Source organism: Pantherophis guttatus, chromosome 1, assembly GCF_059756535.1.
Source record: "Pantherophis guttatus breed Tessera chromosome 1, ASM5975653v1, whole genome shotgun sequence".
Classification (NCBI taxonomy): domain Eukaryota; kingdom Metazoa; phylum Chordata; class Lepidosauria; order Squamata; family Colubridae; genus Pantherophis; species Pantherophis guttatus.
The window spans coordinates 343201922-343214433 of NC_142063.1; the positions used below are offsets into that span (position 1 = coordinate 343201922).

General features: G+C 44.1%; 1 protein-coding gene across 8 annotated transcripts in view; it reads right to left on the reverse strand.

Moving 5' to 3' along the window:
• BCAS3 (BCAS3 microtubule associated cell migration factor) overlaps positions 1-12512 on the reverse strand; it is a 702801-nt gene that overhangs the window by 305301 nt on the left and 384988 nt on the right. For all 8 annotated transcript variants that reach the window (XM_087890109.1, XM_087890127.1, XM_087890106.1 and 5 more), the window contains one exon: positions 10709-10806. In XM_087890109.1, the coding sequence (XP_087746235.1) occupies positions 10709-10806 (98 nt within the window). The remainder of the gene's footprint in view (positions 1-10708; positions 10807-12512) is intronic.

Genomic DNA, 12512 nt, shown 5'->3' on the forward strand with positions numbered 1-12512 from the left:
AACATCCTCGTGTCACATGATCAAAATTCAGATGCTTGGCAAATGTTTCATAGTTATGGCGGTTGAAGAGTTCGTGCATCATGTGATCCCGTTTTGCGACCAGCAAAGCCAATGGGGAAGCACGATTCGCTTAACAATCGTGTGACTAACTTAACCATTGCGGCGATTCACTTAACAACAGTGACAAGAAAGGTAGCAGAATGGGGCAGAAAAACTGTCTTTTCTGGCAATGGAAATTTTGGACTCCATTGCGGTCGTAACTCGAGGACTCCCTGCTTAGAGCCATAACGGGAAGTAATTTGGAGGGGTGGCCTTAGGATCTGCTGGTTGCTCTTTTAAACCCACAAAGGTTTAACATGCATCTGTTTTCCCATTTTGTGGCCGTAAATTCACGAAATTTATTACCCGCTGCTCAAAGAAATCCCTCTTAGGCCTGGGTCTTGGCCATCCTGCTAAATCAATTTCACCGGACGATGCTGGGATATACATTAGAAGCTGGAAAGAGTATCTTTTCTCGACATTATGTGTAATTTTATATACTTTTATAAAGTCTCCATGCCCCCCCACTCCCCGAAATGCCTTTCCTTCGGTTCCCAGTCGAGTCACGGCCTGTTCTCTAATTCCTCGTATTTTTTTCAGCAATTTTGGTCCCACTGAGGTAATTAAACTATCTGATGCACCAGCACCAACATTTTCGTAGGTGGCTCTTCTCCAGCCGTACCGTCGACATTATTATAATATAATCCAGCACAGAAGATGAGGAACTATGGCCCCCTTTAAGACTTGTGGACTTCAACTCCCAGAATTCCTGAGCCAGCCATGCATGCATTCTGGGAGTTGAAGTCCACAAGTCCTAATGGGGCCGTGGTTTCCCCAGCCCTGATCTAACAGACGAAGCAAAACGGGCAGGCTGCAGATCCCATCATCCAGAGACTTTTTCAGGAGGCAAATGGACTTTCTTGGGTTTTTTTTTTTTCTTTTGAAGACGTTTCACTTCACATCCAAGAAGCTTCTTCAGCTCTGACTGGATGGTGGGGGAATGGAAGGATTTATATTCCTTGCAGATGGCTGGTCATTTGCATCCTTTTTTAGAGAGTCTTTCAGGCCACTTGGATTTCCCAAAGGTGCTTTTTCCAGAGGCCACAGGACTTTCTGGTTGGTTTTTTTTTTCTTTGAAGAGGTTTCGTTTCTCATCCAAGAAGCTTCTTCAGCTCTGACAGAATAGTGAGGGAATGGAAGGATTTATATTCCTCGCAGACAGCTGGAATTTCATTGAGGGCCACATCAGGGCTGTGGTTGATCTTGGGTGTGGCCGACTAGGTGGGCATGGCCAGCTTGACACCACTCACTGGGTGTGGCCAATGGGGTGGGCGTGGCCAACGGGGTGGGCGTGGCCATCTTAACGCCACTCCCCAAACTGCTGGCATGTTTCCTCTTTGCATTGGGTAGACCGGGCCGAAGCGACGCGGGCTGGGCCCTTACATTTTCCAGGATGGCCCCACGGGCTGGGTCCAACCACATCGGGGGCCAATTCCAGCCCATGGGCCTTGTGTTTGACACCCCTGTTTTAGAGGGTCGTTGAAGCACTTGGAGGGTTATCTGTGTCCTCGGGGAAACCTGAGCGGTGCAAACGGTTCCTCTGGTCTGCCGTTTTTTTTCCTCTGGAACTCCATTCCTACTCCCACCGCCATTCAAAGGGGGGGGGGTCATCCCAAATTGCATGGCTAAAAGACTGTAGAGATTCTCAGTCGTCCACCATCCAGTCGGAGTTGAAGAAGCTTCTTGGGTGAGAAGTGAAACGTCTTCAAAGAAAAACGAGAAAGTCCAGTTGCCTCCTGAAAAAGCACCTTTGGGACAACCAGGACCTGGATGACCGAGAATCTCTATAGATCAGGGGTCTTCAAACTTGGCAGCTTTAAGACTTGTGGACTTCAACTCCCAGAATTCTCCAGCCAGCTAAACTAAGCTGGCTGGAGAATTCTGGGAGTTGAAGTCCACAAGTCTTAAAGCTGCCAAGTTTGAAGACCTCTGCTATAGACCATCAGCCAAAGTGTGTCTGTTATTCTATACAGGTAGTCCTTGACTTACAACACTTCATTTGGTGACGGTTCAGAGTTACGACGGCACTGAAAAAAGGGACCTATGGCCCTTTTTCGCACTTACGACCATTAAAGAATCCCCGTGGTCATGTGATCAAAATTCAGCTGCATGACTCCTATTTATGACGGTTGCAGTGTCCCGGGGGTCATGTGATCTCCTTTTGCGACCTTCTGATGACCAAAGTCAACAGAGAAGCCAGATTCACTTAACAACCGTGTGGCTAACTTAACAACCGCAGTGATTCACTTAACAGCTGCGGCGAGAAAGAAGGTTAAAAAGAGGGAAAAACTCACTTAACAAATCCCAAAGATGCTTAGCTGGATAACTTGGTCAACTGAAGAAAAAAGAAGGTTTTTAATTCTTCCTTGTTTTTTGCATTCCAACCAATTACCCTTCCTTGTTCCCGATCATAAAAATTCATAACTCGGTTACATTAAAAAAAACAACAACACACACACACACACATATATACACACAAACCAAATATCTCAAATCCAGCGCAGTCTAATCAATTACACCGCCATTGTGTCAAGCGGGGCCTTCCCTCTATGTTTGGTGGGAGGAAGGGAGGGAGGAGAAGGGGGCGGAGGGGTATAAAATGTGCTACGAAATCAATTAAAGATGAAAAAAAAAAGAAACCCCCCCCCACAAGTCTCTCGCAAACTCGTCCGAAGGGCCAAGCGATAAGAGCCTCGATAAGGGAAGGCGCCATGCGAAGCGTATCTGCCGAGGCCCAGAGCCATCAAAGAGACAGATAAGCATCTTCGCCAAAGAGTAGAAGGCTTGCAATGGGTCGTAAGAGAAGAATCACTTCCTGGTTTGGGGAGGGATAGTAAAAATTTATGACCTATTCACCTTCCTCGAGTCTTTCAAACGGCAAATGTACAGACGGGGGGGTGACTGACTTTCCAATAAAGTGGCCGTCGTAAAGAACCAGTTAAAGCCATTTTGGGGTGGGGGGGTTTGGCAGCCTCGGCAGGAAAAGCAGAATATTTACTGTACAAGGAAAGCAATAAGGAAGACTTTAGGCAGGAGAGAGAGAGAGAGAGAAAAAAAAACCATATTTGGATCAGGAAGCTTCTATTTTAATGCCGCTTAACTGTTTCCTGCCTTTTATTAATAAATAAAGGTTTGCAAGGAATGAGGACAAAGAAGGGACCAAAAAAATACCATTTTATAAGGCCTTGGTAATAAGGCCACCCTTGGAATCCTGCATCCTGTTTTGGTCGCCACGATGTAAAAAAAGATGTGGAGACTCTATAAAGAGTGCAGAGAACAGCAAGAAAGAGGATTAGGGGACTGGAGGATAAAACAGATGAAGAACGGTTGCAGGAACTGGATATGTCTAGTCTGATGAAAAGAAGGACTAGGGGAGACATGATAGCAGTCTTCCAATATCTCAGGTCTGCCCCAAAGAAGATTTGGGGGTCAAGCTATTCTCCAAAGCACCTGAAGGCAGGACAAGAAGCAATGGGTGGAAACTAACCAAGGAGAGAAGCAACCTAGAACTAAGAAGAAATTTCCTGACAGTGAGAACAATTAATCAGTGGAACAACTTGCCTCCAGAAGTTGTAAATGCTCCAACACTGGAAGTTTTAAAGAAGATGTTGGATAACCATTTGTCTGAAGTGGTGAAGGGTTTCCTGCCTAAGCAGAGGGTTGGACTAGAAGACCTCCAAGGTCCCTTCCAACTCTGTTATTCCATTATATTAAAAATCACCTGGCCAATGAAAAAATAAAGGGGGTAGAATGGGGATGGGGGCTCAGATTCATCCCCCAAAATGTGTAAGCCAGTTCTGGATCAGGAAAAGGAGAAATGTTGTGTATGTGTGTGTTGTTGTGTGAAAGCGGTTTATGCACCACGAAGGAAACCAACCCGTCACCAAAAATCACATGCATAAGATTTGGAGAATGTTGTGTCGGCTGATTAACGTACAAGCATTACAATTTGAGAGTATGAACAAGTGAGACGGAGTCCTGCAGTGTTGTGGGCTCTTTTGGTGCTCTCTGATGATGTTACCCAGTTTAGTCATGAAACGTCTGCAAGAAAACCACCATGTTCAGAGAGCACGGAGGACCCACCTCCTCCGCTCTGTACACCACACTCCTTCTAGCACTGGTGATGTTACCTAGTTGGGTCACGAGATGCCTGCAAGAAAATAATCAAGCTCAGAGAGCACCAAGGATCCCACAGACCAACCCTGAGCTACCAATATTCTCTTCTGTCGGTATTCCAGTGTTGCTGAGGGGAACACAGGTAGTCCTCAGCTTACAACAGTTCAGTTAGTGACCGTTCAAAGTTACAACAGCACTGAAAAAAAAAAGTGACTTAGGCCTGTTTTTCACACTTACGACCATTGCAGCATCCTCATGGTCATGATCAAAAATTCAGACGCTTGGGAACCGACTCACATTTATGACGGTTGCAGTGTCCCGGGGTCATGTGATTCCCTTTTGCGACTTTCTGACCAGCAAAGTCAATGGGGGAGGTGGGGGGAAGCCAGATTCACTTCACAAGCGTGTTACTAATGCAGTGTTTCAGTTAACCAGGGACAAGGAAAAAGTCCTAAAAGGGAGCAAAACCCGTAAAGTCGTTCAATGGGGCAAAACTCACTTAACATGTGTTTCGCTTAGCGACAGAAATGTTGGGCTCAATTGTGGCGATTAAGTTGAGGTCTGCGTGTATCTGAAGCTTTTTGCTTTTCCTGCTTCACCCTGCTGATCTTTTCAAACAGAGAGCTGCCTTCTCCCCTAGGAGAGACAGCTGGCTGTCGCATGTGGGCGCTGACAAGCAGAGGACGGAGATGGCATCGTTGGAATCCTGCCGAAGTTGGCTTAGCTGCGTTCACAAGTGGCAGACCAGGGCAGGCAGAGGTGACAAAACATACCGGTGCGTGACACCCAGAGGTGGGCTTATTTATTTATTTATTTATTTATTTTATTATTCATATTTCTATGCCGCCCACTCTCCGAGGACTCTGGGCGGCTTACACCAAAGACAGCATACTAAACAGCATCTTGCCCCCAACAATCTGGGTCTGCATTTTACCCACCTCGGAAGGATGGAAGGCTGAGTCAACCTTCAGCCGGTGAGATTTGATCCGCTGATCTGCTGAACTAGCAGTCAGCTGAAGTAGCTGCAGTACTGCACTCTAACCACTGCGCCACCTCGGCTTCACAGAATTTACCTATCGATTCGCCCGAACCGGCTGAATCCCATCTCTGGTACCACCCAAATGTTGCAGCATGTCGGCAATTTCAATCTGGGGAGTTTACGGCACGCTTGTGGCAGGTCTCATTGAGATCTCTCGTGAAATTTGGAATCTTGGATCTGGGTGGCTTTAAAAGCTGTGGGGATCTGGAGACTCCATCGAAGGGCGGGGGGAGAGGGGGGAGAGAGAGAGAGAGGGAGAGATCTCTGTTTTATGATAAACCTCGGCCACCTTGCAAGGGTGAACGTTCACTTTAAAGAGATGAAATAGAATAAAGATAGGATGGAGCATAAGCAGGATGTGATAAGGTACTACAAACAGATTACTTTGGAAATCGCCCCATTCTGCAGAGACAATATTTTAAGAGTCTTCGGGGTGGGTACGTAGAGTATGGTTTGTCCCTATTTGAAAAGGCACAGACTGAAATGAGGGGGAGCTTGTTGAAGAGAGATGCAACTAGGAGGAGAAATTTCCTGACAATGAGAACAATTAATCAGTGGAATAACCTGTGGGTGCTCCATCGGCTGGAGGCTTTCAAGAAAAGATTGGAGAGAAAGACAGACAGACGGAAAGAGAGAAAGAGAGAGAAAAGAGAGAGAGAGAGAAACCACAGAGAGCAAGAGAGAAAGAGAGAGAGAGAGAGAGAAAGAGAGAGAGAGATAAGAAGAAAGAAAGAGAAAGAGAAATAAAGAGAGAAAGAGAGAGAAAGAAAAAGAAAGGGAGAAAAAGAGAGTTAAGAAAGAGAGAGAGAGAAAAGAGGAAGAGGGAGGAAGAAAAAGAAAGGGAGAAAAAGAGAGATAGGAAGAAAGGGAGAGAGAGAGACAGGAAGGAAGAGAAAGAGAAATAAAGAGAGGGAAAAGGGAGAAAGAGATACGAAGAAAGAGAGAGAAAGAGAGAGATATGAAGAGAGAGATAAGAGAAAGAAAAAGAAAGGGAGAAAAAGAGAGAAGAATGAGAGAGAGAAAAAAGAGGAAGAGGGAGGAAGAAAAAAAAGGGAGAAAAAGAGTTAGGAAGAAAGGGAGAGAGAGAGACAGGAAGGAAGAGAAAGAGAAATAAAGAGAGGGAAAAGGGAGAAAGAGATACGAAGAAAGAGAGAGAAAGAGAGAGATATGAAGAAAGAGAGATATAAAAGAGAGAAAGAGAGAGAAAGAAAAAGGGAGAAAAAGAGAGATAGGGAGAGAGTGAGAGAGAGAAAGAGAGAGAGAAAAAGAGAGAGAGATAGAAGAAAGAAAGAGAAAGAGAAATAAAGAGAGAGGAAAAGAGAGGAAGATAGGAAGAAAGAGAGAGAAAGAGAAATAAAGAGAGAAAGAGAGAAAGAAAAAGGGAGAAAAAGAGAGATAAGAAAGAGAGAAAAAAAGAAAGCGAGAGAAAGAAAAAGGGAGAAAAAGAGAGATAAGAAAGAGAGAGAGAGAAAAAGAGAAAGAGAGAGAAAGAAAAAGAAAGGGAGAAAAAGAGATAGGAAGAAAGAGAGAGAAATAAAGAGAGAGAAAAAGAGAAAGAGATAGGAAGAAAGAGAGAGAAAGAGAGAGATATGAAGAAAGAGAGATAAAAGAGAGAAAGAGAGAGAAAGAAAAAGAAAGGGAGAAAAAGAGAGATAGGGAGAAAGAGAGAGAAAAAAAGAAAGAAAAAGAAAAAGAAAGGGAGAAAAAGAGAGATAGCGAGACAGAGAGAGAGAGGAAGAAAGAGGAAGAAAGAAAGCGAGAGAAAGAGAGAGAGAGAGAATATGGTGGCTGCTTTCCCCTTCTCAGCCCTGTTTAGACAACTTGCACAAATCAATTTTCTCTCTGTGGTTCAGTTTCCTTTGACAGTTTAAACCTCAATTCAATCACGGGGCTCCAGGGATTTCCGAACCACTGAAGATTAAAACCCTCCTCCAGCCCCAAGTGTTTTTACTAATGTTGTGTGTTTAATAACTCCACTTATGAGCAATTTTGTTAGGAGGGGTGGGGATGGGGAGGAAAAGAAAAGATAAATCCAGCCCTGGCCAAAACCTCTGGAAGTCTTAATCTTAAAAGTCAAATTGCCCTGTAGTTGCCCTTGAATGAACGCGGCAAACGCGAGAACCGGGCATTACGGAAACGGGCCTATCAGGACAGATCTATCATCCCCAGCCAAGCGCCAAAGAACCTGCAAAGTCCTGTTCTCCTACCTAACCTTAGGCCAGCGAGAGTTGTGAGGATCGCCCGGCGATAAGAGCCCTTGCTGAAGAGTTGATGATCAGCACGTTAAAAAATACAGAGGAACGGACACGACGTGTTTAAGAGAGAGAAAGTCAACTTTCCGGTTTTAGAGATAGAGGCGGTGCTCGGCTTACGACCACAAAATTGAGCCCAACGTTTCTGTTGCAAAGTGAAACATCTGTTAAGTGAGGTTTGCTCCATTTTACGACTTTTGCTCCATTTTACAAGTCCATGGGTCCATTTTCTCCGTTGACTTTGCTTGACAGGAGGTTGCAAAAAGGGGATCATGTGACCCCCCCCCCCGGGAACTCTGCGACCGTCATAAATACGAACCGGTTGCCAAGTGTCTGCGTTTTGATCAAGTGACCCTGGGGGATGCTGCAGTGGTCGTTAAGTGTGAAAAACGATCATAAATCACTTTTTTCAGTGCTGTTGTAACTTTGAACAGACACTAAGTGAACTGTTGTAAGTCGAGGACTACCTACCTGTATATCACTTTTTTTTTTTAAAGAAAAGAAGATTCCTGCGTAAAATAACATTTTGTGCAACCGTTTAGCGGAAACAAAACCACTGGCTTTTTTTTTTTTTTAATTTGTGATTTTATTATAACACATATATGATATTCACATAACATACAACATATACATATCTTATCATTTTTAAGCATTGTTTCTTTGTGGTCTTCATTCTATTATTTTATCTTTCTTCCCCTATGTCTTCATTTCTTCATTTCCCCCCCCATTGTCCTTCCCCCCCCCTAAAAAAAATCTGTTTTTTAGCTTTAACAAGCTTAACTTTGTACATTTCTCTGCAATTATTATTCTTGTTATATACATTTTTATTCCACTCCATACATTTGTTATATATATTTTTTGTACTTCTAATTTTCTCCCCTAATAGTTATTATTCTTTATTTCTAGCCTTAAGCCATTTATACCATTTATTCCATATTCTATAATAGTCTGTCTCCTCTTTTTCTTTAATTTCTTTTGTTAATCTGTCCATCTCGGCACATTCTAAACCACTGGCTTCTTAATCCGAATTAAATCAGATTAAGTAGGCAACCTTCTTTGGAAGGACAGATCCTGAATCTGAAGCTGAAAGACTTTGGCCACCAAAGGAGAAGAGAGGACAACATGGAGAAGACCCAGATGTGGCGAAAGAGGGAAGGCAAAAGGAGAAGAAGATGGCAGAGGATGAGATGGTTAAGATATTGTCGTCGACGCAACGAGTGTGAATTTAGGCAAACTCCGGGAGACAGTGGAGGGATGGAGGGCCTGGCGTGATACGTTCCATGGGGTCGCAAAGAAGCGGACATGACTTAACGATGGAACAACAACAAAGTAGGCAACCAAGGTCAAAGGGTTTCCATTCAAATTATTATTTTGTGGTTGATGCCAAAGCAGGATGTATGGAATCATTCCAGGTTTCTTGGAGAACGGCCATTAGATTTCTGATCCCCTCCACTCTTGGAAATGAACCTTCATCATTGTTCAATGTCTCATACTTTAGAGCAAGGGTCCCCAACCTTTCGGACTTCAGGGACCACTAAATTCATAATTTTAAATCCTGCGGACCACTAATATGATCTGCCTAATGATCGGCTGGGTAGGCGTGGCTAGGTGGTCATGTGACTGGGGTGGGCGTGGCCAACTCGATGTCACTCGCATTGAGGGGTGCCTCGCCGGCTTTCACTCGCCCCTCCCCTCCCACTTACTCCTCGCCTGCCCGCCTGGGCTCCTTAGGGCCCCAATGGGAAGCAGTTGTTGGAGCTAAGCAGCCACCACGAGAAAGAGTTGGCAAAACAGCTGGCTCAGTTCAAAGGAGGCTCAGCAGAAGCACCTCACTGAGGACTAGGAGCATAGGCTTTCCAAGCAAAGGGAAGACGGGCGGGAGTACAAGGCCAGGTACCGGCGCCTGGAAGCTCAGCGGGCTGAGATGGTCAGCCAGTTCCAAGCCATGATGCAGTCCCACTGGAAGAAGGCCCTCCGGCTCTTTGCCACCAGCGGCGCTTCCCTCCAGCCTTCACCCAAAGCCCAACACCAGGAGGCTGAAGCAGACCCCAAGTCGGAATTTCTGCCCCCCTCAGACCCACACAAAAAGACCCCGAAGGGGGAGACTCTCTGCAGCAACACAAACGTTCATTGCACGTATCCGTCCAGGGGCCGTAGTTTGAGCACCCCTGATTTAGTGCAATATAAAAAATGCAAATAATTTTTCTGCGGACCACCAAAATTTTCTCGCGGACCACCAGTGCTCCATGGATTACCAGTTGGTGACTTCTGCTTTAGCGGATCAATTCCCTCTCAAAGATCGATCACTTTTGAGACTTTTCCCTATCCAAGCAATCTTCTGTCACATGGGGCTTAAGCAGGGGTGGGATTCTACCGGTTCGGACAGGTTCTGGCAAATCGGTAGCTCCGATGATCAGCTGGGAGCGAACCGGTGCGTCCCGACGATCAGATGGGCCCGCCCGCCCGCACTATTTTCCTACCTTTATCTTCTCCGCTGATTCTCGCGGCAGAGCAGATAGCCGTGTCTCAGCTGTGTTTCTCCTCTGAAGAAACGCGGAAGTGAAAATTTCTTCAAACTGCGCACACTTGCGCGTCAGGCGCGCACACGATCACCGAACCGGTTGTTAAATGGGGAGGATCCCACCACTGGGATTAAAGGGTTCTCCTTCCCTTAGCCAACTTAAAACCAACACCTTACATCCAGTCAGAACGAAACAAGGCTTTGGAGGAGATCAGCTTGAAACGTGACCATCCCTTCGCCCAACGGAGCTCAACAATTCACATAAAGTTGTCCCAAATCAGCTACTTCCTTGCAGTTCAGAACTGGCTACCCTACAGAAGACATGCTGATATATATCTAATTCAGCTTAGCTAGTTCAATGTTCCTTCCATGTTCGGGTGTTATCGATACCCCCGATCAATACTATCGCCAATTAGGCATTGTCCTTTGACCACAAAGACACCATGGTTACTTTCAGCATGCCTAAACAAGAGACGGGAATGGTCTCAATTTCAAATTTCTCCAAGCAGTAATCCCACGCCTTCAAGCCACGGCGGAACGAAGTCGTTTATTTTGTCCATCCACAAAATTACCTTCCGTTTGATTTACGCTCGTGAACATTTTATATCAACGGAAAATCCATGCGCATTAATCGTGAACACGTTAAAAAAAAAAAGTTAGGTCTGATAGACCCTTTCCTACCTGAGGTAGCATCAGTTCCTGAAGTCCCTCCCTGTAGATCAGAAGTTGGGCGCGATGACCCGGGCATGCTAACAGGCTCAGAACGGACAGGCTGGATTCTAAAAAAAGACAAACCATGGTCAGTTGAAGGGTCTGTTTGTTGAAAATGGTGCCGTGGGGGCATACAGCACAAAAAACAAAGGCACCACAATGATCTGGACCCAAATTCAGAACGCAATAACCGAGCTACAGTATGTAATAACAATAGCACTAGCACTTAGACTTATATACCGCTTCACGGTGTTTTACAGCCCTAAGCGGTTTTACAGAGTCAGCCTATTGCCCCCCTCCCCTCAAACAATCTGGGTCCTCATTTTACCAACCTCGGAAGGATGGAAGGCTGAATCAACCTTCAGCCAGTCATGATCGAACTGTTGGCAGTGGGCAGTTAGCCTGCAATATTGCATTCTAACCACATATTCATATCCCAGTATCTATCTATCATCTATCTATCTATCTATCTTCTATCTATCTATCATTTATCATCTATCTATTTATCTACCTACCTTTGTATCTATCTATCTATCTATCTATCTATCTATCTATCTATCTATCTATCTTCTATTTATCTATCTATCTATCTATCTATCTATCTATCTATCTATCTATCTATCTATCATCTATTTATCTACCTACCGACCTACCTTCGTATCTATATCTATCTATCTATCTATCTATCTATCTATCTATCTATCTATCTATCTATCATCTATCTATCTATCTATCTATCATCTATCTATTTATCTACCTACATTTGTATCTATCTATCTATCTATCTATCTATCTATCTATCTATCTATCATCTATCTATCTATCTATCTATCTATCTATCTATCTATCTATCTATCATCTATTTATCTACCTACCGACCTACCTTCGTGTCTGTCTGTCTGTCTGTCTGTCTGTCTGTCTGTCTGTCTGTCTATCTATCTATCTATCTATCTATCTATCTATCTATCTTCTATCATCTATCTATCTATCTATCTATCTATCTATCTATCTATCTATCTATCTTCTATCATCTATCTATCTATCAATCTATCTATTTGTCTGTCTATCTATCATCTACCTACCTACCTACCTTCGTAACTATCTATCATCTTATATCATCTATCTATCTATCTATCTATCTATCTATCTATCTATCTATCATCTATTTATCTACCTACCGACCTACCTTCGTGTCTGTCTGTCTGTCTGTCTGTCTGTCTGTCTGTCTATCTATCTATCTATCTATCTATCTATCTATCTATCTTCTATCATCTATCTATCTATCTATCTATCTATCTATCTATCTATCTATCTATCTTCTATCATCTATCTATCTATCAATCTATCTATTTGTCTGTCTATCTATCATCTACCTACCTACCTACCTTCGTAACTATCTATCATCTTATATCATCTATCTATCTATCTATCTATCTATCTATCTATCTATCTATCTATCATCTATCAACCTATCTACCTGGTGAGATTTGAACTGCCAAATTGCAGGCAGACGGCAGGCAGCAGACGTAGCCTGCAGTACTGCACTCTTACCACTGCGCCACTGTGGCTCATGGACTGTCCAGTAATCCTGGACTGGCAAATTTTTTACACTTTGCAAGAATGGCGAATATCTGTAGCTCGGGTGTAGGATGAGGGTGAAGGCTCGTTGTACGAGCTTGTGGGTTGCTTTCCGAATGTTTCGTTACCAAGCTCGGTAACATCTTCAGCTGTGTTCAGGGGGTGTCAGTGCTCTTCTGTTTATATGGCCTTCAGG